Source organism: Xiphophorus maculatus, chromosome 11 (genome assembly GCF_002775205.1).
Source record: "Xiphophorus maculatus strain JP 163 A chromosome 11, X_maculatus-5.0-male, whole genome shotgun sequence".
Lineage (NCBI taxonomy): Eukaryota > Metazoa > Chordata > Actinopteri > Cyprinodontiformes > Poeciliidae > Xiphophorus > Xiphophorus maculatus.
The window spans coordinates 2,176,261-2,192,392 of NC_036453.1; the positions used below are offsets into that span (position 1 = coordinate 2,176,261).

Consider the following 16,132-nt stretch of genomic DNA (forward strand, 5'->3'; position numbering starts at 1 on the left):
CCACCAGGTCACGTCAGCAACTTTCTTACTATAATTCACAATATTTCAGACAAAAACAATCGGAATCAGCAGGTAAGTTTTCTTAAAGATCCATAATCGGTGATTGGCCAGAAAAACTGCAATCAGTGCAACCCTAGTGGAAACTGAAATAAGTCAGATCATGTTGTAACCTGGAGAATGTAGAGTACAAATTATCTTTCATTTCCCCAGATAAAAAAATTGTAGGTTCACACACAAAAGATAAAACAAAATGTTAAAAACATAAAGAAGGTGTACTTCCTGCCACATTTATTTAAAACTTACTCAATCTTTCCTTTGATAAATAGACAGATTGTTAACTGTTTAGTGGGATTTAGATACCAACAACAGCTGGAGCAGCTGTAGTCAGATCCCAATACAGAGCAGCAGTCAGAGCTAATGGTTCTCCACCTGCCCACCCACTCCACTAACACCTTCCTGCCACCAGCACACGGACCTGCGCAGACATCCTCAGGTTGGACCGTGGAACAGAACATTCTCTGCACCTGATTTACATCAGCACATGGTTAAAACTCCCTGAGGGAACTGTGGTGTTTGTTTTAATCCACACACAAGAAAAAAAGCCCTCAGTAATTAAATATCAGGTGGCATGTGCAGGCGCTCTCACTCTCCAAGCCCCTCCCCGTCTCATGCAAGTACAAAGAAGACAAAAAAACGAGATCTGGAGAAAAAAGAAACCTGCAGTAATCTCTGATCTGCCTGCAGGATTTTCTGCACAGCTCCCATCAGAGAGAAAAAAATCCTCATCGTGCATAAAATAAATACTGGAACAAGCCGATGATGACAGAGGAAAAACTGCAGAAATGAACTGAACTCCTCAGGAATACAAAAGCTTCAGACAGCATTTTATTTTGGAAATTCAAACAAGTTAAGAATTCCATCATGTCTTTTATCCGTACCCTGATTCTGCTGTTTTCAGCCTTGGGACACACAGGGGACGGGGTAGGAGATCACACACCGTGACAAGTGGGAGATCTATTTATGCGAGACCAAAATAGAAAATTGGGGGAGTGGGAAGCAAGATGAGGAATGGAGATGTAATAGTCAGAAAAGGAGTATTCAGTAAGGAGCTCGGATGGAGGAGAGCAGCAGACAGATGATTCAGAAATGAGATGATATGTTTGTGTGACTCGCAGTGTGAGTGAAGGAACAGCAGGGCAGCACACGAAGGATGGAAGAACTTTCTAGAATAATGCAGGATGTGGCAGCATAGTGAAGAGACAGAAGAGCTTCAGTAGAACGCTTCAAAGAAAACAGTTCAGTTGTTTTATATTGGGATGCACAGTGGTGCAGTAGGTAGCATTACCAATGGTACCTACTTGCAGCTAGAAGGTCCCGGGTTCGATTCCTGGCTCGGCGTCTTTCTGCATGGAGTTTGGATGTTCTCCTTGTGCATTGGGTTCTCTCTATGCACAAGGAGAACATAGAGAGACATGTGTCTTGAATCTCAGGTGTTTGGGTTTTGGGTTGGATGTGTGTCTATTCACATTGTCTCCATGTTGCCTGTGTATTCTGACAGCCACCCCCCCTCCCCGCCATCTCCTCAGTTCAACTTCTCTCACTTCCTTTCCCTCTAATTCAATTAAAATTAAAAAATGCTTTATTGATCTTAAGTGGAAATTAAATCACAGCTGTCTCTAATCAGCCACCTGCTCCTGGTTCAGCTCCTGGAACTTGATTCTCATGTTATGCTACCAACCCGTATTCCTCTTGTGCTGTTTGTCTTGAACTCAGCCCCGGGCTTCAGAATTTTAACGTTTTTGATTTTAATCATTTGTAAAGGGACAGTATTATGTGTTTTCCAGGCAAATAGTGAAATTGTTTAGTGCAATCAAGGAACTATGTTAACTTCAGTTATAAAAATGCAGAATATATCAAACAATTTAACTCCTTGATGTTGACCCTGTGTCTTTTAAAGAAGCTCCTACTTTTTCCGACAACGTTTTTATGAGCGTTGGACTGAGAAGTAATTTGTATGATGAGCTCAGCAGGTGTTTGCTGATTGCTGCTGCCACTAGTCTGGGGGAGATGGGTGGGGTGGGTAGGGTGGTGCTCTCTAAGGTGGAAGTTTGGCTCGAGGATGAAACTCGAAAGAAGAGATGTGTGTAAAAGGCGGTGTTTGGTGAGAACAAGTGTTTGGACACCCTAGAATAGTTGCCATGGGAGATTTGGGGGTTTCACGAACGAAAGAATCAAGGTGACATTCCTGGTATGTTTTTGTTGAGGAAATAAAATTATCACATGATGTTAAGCTAAAAAAATAAAATAAAAGTTAATTTTATATACTACCAATCAATCAATCAAGCTTATTTGTAAAGCACATTTCATCAACAAGGCTGTACAAAGTGCTTTACATTATAAAAACACAAAAATGCAAAGTCATAGAACACACAGTCAACAACTGAAACATTACATTACACATTAAAAATATACTACTGCCACTTTAAGTAAACAACTGACTTTCATCTGCCTGCATCCTTCCTGCATTTTGGGTCATTTGATTTGTGGCATTATGACAGAAGGCTCTGGTCACCTGGCCGGTTGTTTCTGAGTTTGACCAGGAGTCACCTTCACCATACCGATGCTGCAGTCCCAGGAGGCTCCTGGTCCTGAGGTCTCACCAGGAGGCTCCTGTACTGTGAACAATAAAACCACTGTCTCCTTAAAGCTATAAGCCCTGGTTTCAGGCTAACCATGGCATAGTCCATCTAGCAGGGTCTTCTTCTTGATGTACATAGATCTGCTGTCATTGAGTTACTGGACTGATTAAGTCAATCCAGGGGTCTGTTGAAAGCAAAGGGAGCTGAGTTGCTGTTTGGATCCATACAAACATATTTCACATTGAAATCTGCTCTCAGACTCCGTCTCCAAACCAGGCAGAGGACAATGGAAGCAGCACAGCAGACCAAACCAGATTACTGTTCAGCTAGGCCTGACAGTAAGAATTCACCTTGTTCTCCGACTTGCTGCTGTCTCCAGCCTGAAGCTGTGTTCTCTGATATTCAGCCATCTAGAACAGCTCAGATCCTCTCATGCTGACCTCCCACTGCTCCCCCACCTCCTACCACCACGCACTTTCCACAAACCTCTTTTTTATCTTTGACATTTGCTGTACGGATTCTTTTTTGAGGTCGATCTTCAGTTTTTTCCCGTTATCTGGTTATATCTACTACCTGTTTCTCATGTTCTTTATGTTCCTCAAATGCTTTATGTTTATGTATAGTAAAATCATTGATGCTTAAAACTACTGTTGGTGCTCAAGCAGTAAAATGTAAGCAGGGAAACATACTGAAATGCTGCTGCTGTAACTCTGAAAAAAATACTTGTAAATGGTTAAATGTTTAATCCATGTGATCAGACATGTTCAGAAATCAAACTCCAAACATCCAAGTCAAGCCTCAAGTGTCTGAAGAAAGTTCATTTTCTCTCTCAAGTCTTTGTTGAATGAAATCAAAACTCCAAAGACTTAAAATAAACTTCAGATCAATTCTATCTGTGCCTCTTGCAGCACTGCAGCGAGTCTGGCATCTGAGATACTGGAGTCGGACATTTAGAATCGAAGAATCTCAAGATTAGGGTGATGGCAAAGAGGCTTTCCAACCTGAAGCCTCAGAGCTCAACACCAAACAGAAATTATAAAATACCAGCAGAAACTTGCAAAAAGCTGCTCAATAATTCCATGGAGAGTTTTGTTACTCCAACGTCACAACATGTTTTCCAATTGTAATTCCAATTTCCAACTATTGAAAAAGGTTATAAATTATTTTTAAAATGACATTTTCTTAATAAAACGTATAAAAAATGCCAGAAGTGATTTCTGACCAAACTGACATCCATATTACGATGCTTAATTGTATTTTCAAATAATCCTGTTTTATAATCTAAGTCTAAAATTAACTTCTTGGTTGAATAAATAAAACTTAAATCTGATATACATATTCATAATTTCTGCCTTGCCTTTACCTAGAGATTAGAAGCGTTCAGAATGTATTCTAAATAGAGGTTGAATGTGTGATTTTGTGCTGCTATAGTGAAAGATGAATGTATCTCGTATAAATTTATCCATACATCTTTTCCAGAGGTGGAAAATCAATCTGTGCTGTAAATATCTTTTGAATTTACACTTTATACTTTTCCATTTTTCACTCTCCTATGTTCTAAAGATGAACCATTTCTCTTTGTGCTTAATTGCGTTGAAGAACACTGGGCTGATTTAACGCTCTGCTAATGACAGAGAGAGATAGGTGAGCAGCAGATCGGCCCTCAGTGTTCACATTGATCGGACTAATTATGATCTGTATCAGTAATCACTCCCCAGTGAACAGATGGAGAGTGGAGGGCCAGGCTGAGGGCCCAGTGCAGGGCCCCTCCTCCATCTGCTGCTGTGGGTGAGATACACACTTACTGTATCTCACAATGCAACATGTGGTGACAGAGTGTAGGATGGCACGACGCTGCTTTAGTTTCTAACACATCGATGATGCCTTTTGGCTTCCATTGTCTTATTATTGAATATGAATCCATCAGAGTCGATCACTTCTGCTACTGTTGATGTTTCTGTCTGAATTCATCCAGGAAACAATTGAAAAGGAGAGAAGCAGCTTTAGTTTTCTCTGAGTCACTGCCATTAAGTTTATCTGCTTGAGATGAGAGAGACAGAGATACTTTAAGATTTTCCGCAGAGTCAGAAGATTCATACGGTTCCTTGGTATTTGGTGGAATTGCCTTCAAACTTCTCACAGTGCTCCGTGCAGTCGGGTTTGTTGGGTGGTTTGCTGTCCCGAGTTCTACTCTTGTCCTTGGTTCTCTCTGCCTCCTTCCTGTCAGATTACGTTCATATTAAGGCAACTAGTGGCGAAAGAAATTCTTTACAAAAAACAAAAACACAGTGCTGGGCGTTTGGATAAAACAAAGGGATTATGCAGTCTATTGCAGCTGTGAATTATCCTCCCACCAACGCAAAACCAGTTTGTAGTTAGCATGTCTAAATTAATATCTGAAACAAAATGACTTCTTTTAGACCTTCCTGAAAATGAAAACCTGGAAATCTGAGATGTTTGGTTTGAGACGATGAAACACTTTCTTAAACATTCTTTGAAAACCTGCATTTTTACATTCCAACCTTAGAAAGTTAGGCAAAGTGATTAATCATGATTAATCACAGCGCTAGAGTGTGATTAATCATATTACATTTTTAAGTTGATTGACAGCACCAGTATGTACTCTATGCCTGTGAGTCCTTGGAAACCGAAGTCAAATTCCCGGTTTGTGAAACGGTGCATGAAGTCTGGATTGAAGCTGATTCAGTGAAGCTGATTCTGATAAAAGGTTTGACTGTCATCCTGAACGCCGCCCACTTACTACTGTGGTGGTTTCCCAAACTTGCAGAGGCCCATAAATATTGCAGTAGGTTGTGTAGGATGTGGAGATTGTAGCTTAGCTTCACACCTTCATTCTTTCTGTACTGTGAGTGCAGACACACAATGAGGGTCAATGTTTTGTGATATGACCAGTGTCTGCTGCTCTCTCCCCCATTTCTGCCCATCTCTCCTCACAGCACACCTCAGGAAGGCTGGCTTGTAAAATCCAGACGACTTCATTAAGGAAACCTTGTTCCTTTCACTCCACTGACAACAAAGCTCATGAGTCAGGAAATGATCTCTGCCCAGTAGAGCTCACAGTTCTCAGATAATAGATTGCAGGTTCCCATTCTGCCTCACATCAATCTCTATATATCAGTTGAGGAGTCTCTTAATGTTGGGTAGGTAATATTTTGTTTTGTGTGGTGTTGTTTTTTCGGGGTTATGATAGGAGGTTAATTCCCCTGAAGGACAAATTGACCATATTATATTCCTCTGTGGAGTGGGAAGTTTAGGATTTTTATGGCTTCCTATTGAAATGTGCAACCCTTCATTACCTGTTCAGTTTTCAGGGCAACAGCCTCAGTCTGATTTTGAATCCACACAAGTGAGCACACAAATCACGGCTCTTGAAAAGCTTTCTGTTAAACTAAACTAAAACACTATGTGTCTTTCTTTCACAGCGACTCCTGTTTAACGTCTACTTACGTAGAGTCATAAAATGTGATCAACACTACAGCCGTTACAGGTCACTGAACAGTGATGTAGCACATGGAGACAGACTGCATATCCACTAATACTGTGATGTCATGTTGCTTATGGCTTATAAAGGTCAAGGATGGCCTTCTGCAAAACTTCAGAGCCTACGTAGATGGAGGCTGCAGAACACATTTAGTTCAAGTCAGAATGACCTTACCACAACCCCAAAAGAAATAATGCATCCAAATACATATCTGTGGACATTATTCATATAGTTAGAATCTCAGGAAAAAAATATCCTAAGTAAACCAATGGAATGAATATATTTTTAACATTACAGGCCAGTATGGTGACATTCAGCGATCATGTTGGTTCAAAGATGCTTCAAATGTGGCAAATGACTAAGTGATGTTTTCACAGTCCAGTTTCTTTACAACTTTTAGTTGTTTGTGCTTCTCACAGTCATTGTTTGTTTCTGAGCTCTACATCAAGTCATAATGCCTTCATGCCATCAAAAACATACTTGGAGCTTTGCCTTCTTCTTCCATGCATGTTTGAGAAATCCTAAAATCTCCCATAGCAACCGTTCTGGGTTACAGAAATGCTCACCAAGCACCGCCGTTTACACACAGCTCCCCCTGGGGGCTGCAGTCCGCAGCCGAACAGCTCGGCTCCTTCAGACTAGCCAGCAGCAATTAGCAAAAACCTGGTGGAACTGAACATCAGCTGAGCTCATTATAGCAGCTACTTCTCTGTGCAACACTGGTAAAAACATTGTTGAAAGGGTTAACAAAGGAGCCATGTTGTGATGGCTTCCTGAAGGCGGAGCTTCTGAAAGAGCAGGAGTTTTTAAAGAGACAGTATCCCAATTTCAAAGTGTTAAACTGCAAAGTCAGATTTCTATCAAAAATGCTATCAAACATTTGATAGCATTTTTAAAAACACTGAGAGTAACAAAGTTACTTGGTTGTGCTATGAGATGGCACTGTTTCTGGAAAGCAATACTGTCTCTTTAAGATTAAGAGTAACATCATTCATCAAGATGCTAAACTGTAGCATGAAGAGATATTTTGTAGCTATTGCATTTAAATGTGGCTTTCTGAAAAGTTAAAGCAAAGTATTTCTCAAGCAGATTGAGAATGGTGGTTAGAATGGTCTTTCTAGAAATCTAATGTTTAACGCTGTATGTTCTAAAACAATACAGTATGTATGGTCAGTGTGAGCTGAATGCTTAACTATTAACTAGTGAGTCTCTTGGACAGATACAAGCTGCAGTGCAGACACACACACACACACACTGCCCTGAAGGAACACATTCGTCATCTGGATCCTCAGTAAAGCAAAAGACATCAGCAGCATGTTAGAGCCGATGGAACATGTTCTCTGTCAATAAACGGAAGCGCTGACCTCAAATGCTACTTTCTTGTCACTGGTGTTGTTTGGCCACTGAAGTGGCAAGAGGGTGGAAAACTGTCCATCCAACTGAGAAATAGGTTTTCCTGCTCTGTGCGGAGTAAACAGGAGAAACTTTCACTAAACCTAACCTGGAAAGAGTTAAAGCTAAGCTAGAAATGCAGATTTTTTTTTTTTTTTTAGAAAACCAGCAATTTTTAGGAAGTAATATCAGCTGTTCAAGTTGAGTAGATTATAAAAAGATACCTAAATAGAAACCTTACTCAAAAAAACTGTACTCATGTTTGAAGGTAAATATACTTATCTTATTATAAAGAAATGAAAAACATGAACTTCTGTTTTTACTAAAATCATTTTCAGTTTCTCAGAAATCTATTTGACCTGAGGAGGGACTAAGTATTCTACCTGACTTAGAAAACATGATACATTTTCTAAAAGGTGAGTTTTAGAAAATGTGAATGTTTTATGAATAAAGTAGATCCCAACCAAAACCCAGAATGAGCAAGACATTTGAAAAAAATGGTCCCATGTTGAAAAAGCCTTTATAACTGTGTTTTATTACAAATGTGCACAAAACTTGGTCAATATTCTGCTAATGCCAAAAAAAGCACAACTTTGCAATTACAGTGTTTCCATTAAATAAGAATTGCAATCAAAATCACACATAAATAAGTTTGCTTGCACAATATGTCAATAAAAAACTTGCTGCCCTTTCATCCTCCAACTACTTCCTTGTCATCTTCTTCATGGTTTGCACCCGTGGCAACATCCGTCGCCTGTTGATCATGTGATTCGTCTGATGCGAAAAGATGTGTTTTCATGGCAGTTTTACAAAATAAATCAATTTTGTTACGACCAAAGAAAAATAAAAAAAGCCTCATCCCAGCACAAAAACTTTGTTTCAAGAAAGTGAGGTTTTTTTTTAAAGTGACATGTTTCCATTAAGCAAATTTGTTTTTGAAAATGTCAAATTGTGCAACTATATGGTCAATGGAAACGCAGCTCATGACTAGGATTTAAATGTTAAAAATAATCAGTTGCCCCCGCTGGTTGAGAAACTCAGTATTTTTGACCTCTTATGTGACTTTCAGTCAGAGAATCTGACAGGTTTATGTTTTAGAGCGAGCTGCTGGATGTTTTACTGCTAATGACCAAACTGGACCGTGGCTGGAACTAATCTGTGCAGCGATGAGGACAGGGCTTCTGCTGGTCACACCGTCCTGTGGGGGAAAACGGCCATGAAATCACAAATTCGCCAAAGTGGAAACTATTAAGGTCTGAAAACTGTTGTGCTGTGCAAATTTCTCCCAGAAGTGACTCAAACATTTTTGAATTATTAAAGAGGGTACCATCTTTCGATCGCTTGTAATCTTTTCCACTCGAGAGGCAGACAGCAGCGGATAAAGTGGCTTTTGCTGAGACGCACTACAAAAGGTTTGTCATTATATGGGACAGAGGCAGCAGGGCTCTTCACAAAGCGCTTCCAGGCTCTATGCATAACAAAAGACCTGTGCTCCCACACTTAAATCAAGCTCTCAGCCTTTTGGCTCTGTCTGTCCCCAATCCACTTTGTATAGCGAGAGTTGTAACCAGTAACTCTCACTGCTACACCATTTTCAGCACAACAAGACCAAATATGCCTGTCCTGTTAAATACTATTAAAAAAGAGGAACATTTAATGCTAGCTTTGGATAAAAAGTTTTGGCTCTTTCCTCTTTTCTCTCCCGAGTCCCTGGCGAGTGACGCTCTTCGTGGGCGACGTGTAGCGACCGCGTGCTGCTAAAACGAAACAACAACAAAGCGTGTTGACGTCACAGATCACAGAGTTTAATCTCATACAAAGCAATCAACAACAAAGCTGCAGAGGAACAGAGATATGCATTTTCTCATAAAAAATAAAGACACACAAGGGGGAAGACAGACAAACACAAAACAAATACAAAAAGGCAAAAAAAAATAGCGGCCGCGCTCTCTCTCTCCTGGCATGCTCTGTGTACGTAATTTTATACCAAATAGGTGTTTCCCTATTTAATTTATGCAGCCAAGGCGTTCCTCGTGCTGACCTATTAGAAACTCCCCTCATTATGGCAAAGGTGTCTGTTTTTTGTCCAAGCAAAAGGGCGGGCCACTTAGGTGCTCATCGCTGCCTGATACGGAAGATCCCTGGCGCCAAACGTCCTAAGATGAGATTTCACAGACACCTCCGAAGTCCCCTCTCCCATTGGAATGTAAATTTTATTGCTTTGTGTGTGGGGGAGGCAAAAGCCCTGCTTTGTCTGCTTACCGCATCTCAGACGAAACCTGTTCCAAATAAGAGTATTGTATATAACTGTTACACATGTCGTCGATTAACTGTATTAAGCACCAGAAAAATAATCATTTTTCTTAACAATACATAATGGTAAAGACATAATGGTGTAAAGATATGTGCAGCACACAAGAGAAGACACGATACCGGACTCAAGAGAATGAAGTGTTTTTGTTTCAGCAAAACTCAAGAGTCAACACTTTTTATTTTCACTAAAAGAATAAAGGTCTCACAAAACTCTGTGTTTTTCCATGTAGAAATAATGTAACTCTAAGGTGGTAAAAAGCTGAGTATAAAGTGTCTTTGGTGTTTTCATCCAAACCACCACTGATCATGAACATAGAAGCTACTGAAAATATCAGGTTTTGGTGTAAATGACCAAATCTTTACACGCGTTTCACCTCCCTGAATATGATCACTTTTGGTCAGATGTTCGGGGTCTTCAGAATGCTCCGGTTCACCTGCTCAACTTGTTAAAATCTTGAAAGTTGACTTTTAAGAGTTTTCTGATGGAAACGCAACAAGAATGTCCCCTGGAGTTTGAATTTGGACCTGAAAAGTTACTGAGGTGAAAATATTTGAGAGGCCACAGGCTCGGTGCATGGTGTTACCATGACAACCACTCATTTGTTGGTTTGTTTGGTTACATTTACTTAAATTTACTTAAAAAAAATAGTTATACGCTATTTGACTCATTGTTACTATTGTTCTCACAACAAGGGCTTTTAAAAAGGATGGTGGCAGCAACAGTCATGATGTTAGCACTGACCCAAGTTTAAAAACTGGACAATGACTATTAGTATTTGTATTAATAATTAGCATAACAATCATTTTAAATTTTAACATAATATCTATGGTAGAAGTAGGGATGAAGCAGTTAAAAGGATTAATTGTTATGAATCTATTATTGAAATAACTGTCAATATACTTAGTAATTGATTAATCACTGACTGACCACAGACTCATAAAAGGCCATTTGCTGAAAAAATATATTAAGAACAGTGCACACACTTCACACACGAGATAAAAACAACTTTGTCTGTAAATGTGTAACCCAAAACTCAAAAGATGCCATGCTATTGCATTCCAGGCAATAAAATGTTTATGATTTAAAAAGGAATTTAATTATTGGTTTATTTGCATGTTTAATGTATTTCTAATATTGTATAAAAATGGCTGAAGTGGTTACATGAAAAATCTGTAGAGTGTACACATTTTCTTCATCCGATTCATCGATTTATCATCAGAATAATCTATTCCTAAAGTAATGAGTTGCAGCTGCTGATGTCCACATTAGTATTACTAATACCTACAGTTACAACAGCAGGTCTGTTCAGTACTTGGAGGTTAAACAAGCATATTTTTTGTCCATCACTCTGTTCTTGCAACGTCGTTTTGCAAAACACAAAAACGAGAGAGAAAAAGAGAAACAAATCTTTCTTCTAGACCTTCCACTGCTTTACGTTTCGTTCACAACCACTGACAGAAACATGGTCTGGATGTGTCAGACAGACAGGAAAAACAGCTTTGCCCTGCTGAGTCCCCACACGTCAGATAATCCAGCAGACTCAACACTGTTAATCCCTGTTCAGGTGGGATTCAGAGGGATTCAGTGAGATGGGGGCGGGGGAGCCACTCTCCAGATCTGAATTGTGGCTCACGACCACTGACAGAGTCACGAGTGTGTGTTGCAAGAGTCTCAGCTGTGGCCCACAGGCGTCGTTCAATAGCTGTAGCAATCAGCATGATTTGCCGAGCCGTAAGTGCACAGGGTGTAGAAAAAAAAAAAACATGAGCAAAATAAAGTGTGGGATCAGACATCAAAAGGTAGTGACTTGGAGCGGTCAGCGGCTCTCAAACAAAGAATTGGAGACAGAGATGTACACAGGACTGGAAGAAGAAAAACTGGATTTGCATCTCGCCTTCTGAACTCAGCTTAGTTAGGAGCAGCAGAGCAGATCTCATCCAACACCACATTAGTCATCTGGATGCCCTCAGACTGATCTGACACCAGTGACATGAAGGCCTTTTGTAAAATGACTCATATCAATAAGGTAAATGCCATTTGAACTGTGCAGGAAAAGAACTGGCTGAATAAGCTTTTCCCCAATTAGCCATAGCAACAGGAATGCTAACAGGTGAAGGGAGATACAATGGTTTTCCTTTTTACAACAGCACCTGAGAGGGGGTGTGATACATCAGGCTGCAAGTAAAAACAAAAATGAACCACTAATGAGAATCACTTTATAAGAGCTCAACAGCTGGATTGTAAAAACACCAAGGATCTCTGTAGTCTGCGGCCAGCACCAACCAGGACCGCAGCGGGAGTTTCCTGGTTTAGACTGGCACACTTTAGACAATGAGCTATTGTTATTAAAATCATAAAATTGAAATCTTATGCTAAGTGGTCATTTAGGTTTCCAAGGTAGGGGGCGTTTTGTCATAGAAATATATAAATTATGCAACATTACGCTATACGCTACACAACACACTGACTTAATTGAGCAGAGGACTGCCGTGCCTGTTTCATCGTCCTCATTTGATGCTACTCATTGCAAGCTCATTTCTGTGAAAACGTTACCAACAATCTGTTTACAGAAATAATGTTTAATTCTAGCCTTCTCTGCACCAGACTTGCTCTTTCAACTTTCCACTGAGAGTTACGTCAGGTTGCATCTCCGAAAACAAAACAAAGCAAAACAATAGTTGCCTGTGGCCAATGGCAGGGCGTTTAAAAAAAATCAGCTTCAACACATTTATGGGTTTATGACTAGATATATTAGTTAATTGAGATACCTCTAATTATAATAAATTATCATTCAGGGCAGTCAAAACGTAGCTGTTTAGTCAAAACTTATTTATAGATATCTGGAATGAAACTGATTTTATGTTAAAATGGCCTGCCATACAGGGCTCAGAGCAAGAAAATGGCCCCTGTGGCCCAAATTCAGACCCCAAGAATTAGCCCATTTGGGGCCTGTTAGCAGCCACAGGTGGTCCAGGGAAGAAAATTTGTATAGAAGTGACAATAGGGTCAAATTTCTCTAAGGTTACCTTCACACCATAGGCCTTAATGCTCAATTCAGATTTTTTGTGAAATTCATTTTTTTTTTCTTTTTTGCATAGTCGTTCACATTTCCAAATACATGTGATAAGAAGCCCTGTGTGAACTGAAAGTGTCCCTCATGAACAGTAGGGACACAATGAGCGCTACATCACACGTAGCGCGTTCTCAGTGTTTGTGATTTCAGCATTGCTGACTAGTTTTCAAACTTTTCTCTGCATTAACGCCCACCACATTTTCTTTTTTTTTGTGCCTCCTTGAATCAGGATGCAGAATAGTGACATTTATTGGGTATCAGTGATGTTCAGGTCGGATGAATACGACCTGGCCGTACAGACTCAGGTCACATTAGAAAAGATCAGAAATGTATCTGATTAAGAGCCACATTTCTAAGTGGCCTGATGAACATTTGTGAAAATCAGATCTGTCTTGTTCAGACTGTCATGAATAGATCAGATACAGGTCGCATGAAGGCAAAAATAAATCTGATGTGGGTCACTACAGACTGTAATGTGAATGTAGCTTAGCTTTAATGAAAACTTATGGTGGCCACATGTATTCACTACATGTGGCCACCATATGTAGGCTAATACATGCATATGGCTTTCTTTCTTTTAAGCCCATTCTGTCTTAAAAGAAGAACACCGTGCATTAAAACATTCACTTATGTGGTCGTGTAGCACAACAATCAGTTTCTTTACTTGGTGCTCTCTAACACCACAGAACTGAACTGCATCAGGCGGTAGATTGGGTCCATGTGGATCACTCACAGAAACTGGACTCACTTGTGAATGAAGTCCTGCCTACATATATATATATATATATATATATATATATATATATATATATATATATATATATATATATATATATATATATATATGCTTAAATATTCAGACCAAATAAACACTTCTGCTGAGGCAGAATTTTCTAGGAACAGCCTCTCAACAATAACACTCAGTTTACACTGACCACACTTACGAGAATCACGTCAACTCACTAATTTTTTTTTGTTTTGTTTTGTTTTTTAAATCATAGTAAAAGTCTGTTGCACTGTGACTGCTCTTTTACACCAAGATATTATGTTGCTTCTGCTCACATTAAAATAACTGTTTCAAACAGGAAGGGCAGAAAAATACTTTAGTTGCTGTTCATGGTTCTAAAAGAGACGATGGGTTTGGAGTCTTAGAGTCCTACAAACCCAGAACTCAGAAATTGACCAAACACATTCTGACCAGTGCATATCTCACTAAGAGTGGAAAAAGTGCTTCTGCTCTCACCTCTGGGAGGGAATTTTGCACTGAAGTTTGAAGATTTGATCCAATCTGTTGGCGTCCACAGAAAGAAATATTTTCCCTAATTTTACTTTAATGACCTACTGGATCTGAATTGCATAACAACTGGATAGATTTCAACTGTTTGCAAATGTAAGTGTATATTTTGAACTGGACAGATGAAAGGGAACAGGAATTTAACAGAAACGGAATGAAGCAGGACAGCACTGAACCACCAGCAGCCACAAAACAACAACAGCAGAAATATGTTTGTTGTTGTTTTACACAAATCTTTGGTGAGGATGCTGCCTGTAAGCTCTGGAACTGCTGTGTTTCTCCAAAGCTATTTTTTTAGCGCCATGGCAGAGCTTACTGGTTTTACTGGTGCTCGTCAAGGCAGCTGGTGTCCTGCAGGTGTAAAACATCAGCAGCAAATTATCTAGAGGAGGCGACCGCGTCTTCACTAGCAGAGACTTTTCAACTGACAAGCATGCATGTCAAAGTTCCAGCGTTAGGGGAGGACGCCCCGCAGCTCCCCGCAGCCCGGTGTCTGTGCGGGTGTTCAGCTCCGACACTCACCGAACTTTTGCGGCCACGGAAGAAATCGCGTCACTCCTCAGGTTCTTCCTTTTGGACACCGCAGTTCCCATCCTGAAGTGGAAACGTACCCAGAGAAGAAAATGCAGAGCATTCCACAAACTGATCGGCGGCAGGCAAAAAGGAGAAACCACGAGATAACGGGAAGGTAAAAAATAAAAAATAAAATAAATAAATGAACAAAATCCCAGTGCATCCAGCGAATCACGATTTTTACCTTCACATGTTTGAACTGAGTGCGCCTGTGGGGCCGCGGGGGGCGCAAACAGGGTCAGGCAACTGTGGGTTTGGCGCACAGCGCAGCAGCTGGGGGTGAAGCTGGGAGGTTTGCTCTCCTCTCCTCTCCTCTCCTCTGATGCATCTGAAGCTTCCAGGAAGGAAGCGACACCATATAAAGAGAAGCCGCCTGCACGCACGCTGCGTGCCGCGAGAAGGTGCGGGGTGGGCAGCTACTGCGGAGCAAACACGCAGCTTCTTCCCGCTGGTGTGATGCTATGCAGTGGCGGTTCTTGCACGGATGGTTTCCCTGTTCTCCTAGGACCCCCTTTTGTTTTCACAAATAAATGTTCCACCAAAAACACACATTGTTAAAAACCCCGCAAATGCAGAGTATTTCAGTCCAACCTGACCAGTCTGTGTGGTTTCAGTTCCTCGGGTTAATTTGCCTCTAAGCTGTTTGCTTGTTTGTCCTGTTTGCTTCTGTGTTGCCTAGCGATGGATAAGTCTGGAGGTATATCTGGTGCAAAGGTATTCATGCCTTGTAATAGTGAAATGGAGATACTTATTTCTTTTAACAAATGTAAAGACAACAGTTACACCTCCGTTGTACAAAAACAAAATGAAATCTTTGAGTCAAATTTAAAAAATCTTATATTTACACTTTTGCCCCAATCGATCCAAATGTTGCACAACACATCCACATATCTGTGTGTGAGAGAGAAAAAAAGCATGTTTCTTTTGCACATGCAAAGAAAAAAAAAGCACCTTCACAAATTCTTCAGTCTAGGACCAAATTCCATTCTACAAGTCGCAAAATATAAAGTCGAACATTTTTGCTGCAGTCAGTCCAGAATATTTGGAGCCAAATAAAATTCGCACAAAAGATTAATATCTTTACACAAACCCATTTTGCAAAATCTTTTTTCTTTATTTTCCTGCTTACACATGAGAACAAAATTATTGCCACCCCTCTGCTTAAGACTGAAAAACCAACAATGTTCACATAGTTTCATTAGTTTACTATTTCAATCTGGAGAGACTCAGACGGAGATGAGAAGACAATTAGAAGAGTTTATTGACAAACAGGATTTAAAGTGTTTGGCTCTCGGGCCCCGGCTGGGGATAACGGTTATCGCAGCGTTAGCGATAGGCTTCAGAT

The 16,132-nt window shown here is 40.2% G+C and overlaps 1 protein-coding gene across 7 annotated transcripts in view; it reads right to left on the reverse strand.

Annotated features, from left to right (window-relative positions):
- The window catches only part of nsmf (NMDA receptor synaptonuclear signaling and neuronal migration factor), a 54,508-nt gene extending 39,332 nt beyond the window's left edge, over positions 1-15,176 (reverse strand). For 3 of the 7 annotated variants that reach the window (XM_023342922.1, XM_023342924.1, XM_005802141.2), the window contains exon 1: positions 14,737-15,174. In XM_023342922.1, coding sequence (XP_023198690.1) covers positions 14,737-14,807 — 71 coding nt within the window. In that variant the 5' untranslated portion in view covers positions 14,808-15,174. Of the gene's footprint in view, positions 1-14,736 lie in introns of all 7 variants that reach the window. The other 4 variants (XM_023342920.1, XM_023342919.1, XM_023342923.1 and 1 more) reach the window with 4 other exon arrangements.
- Positions 15,177-16,132: the final 956 nt, after the last annotated feature.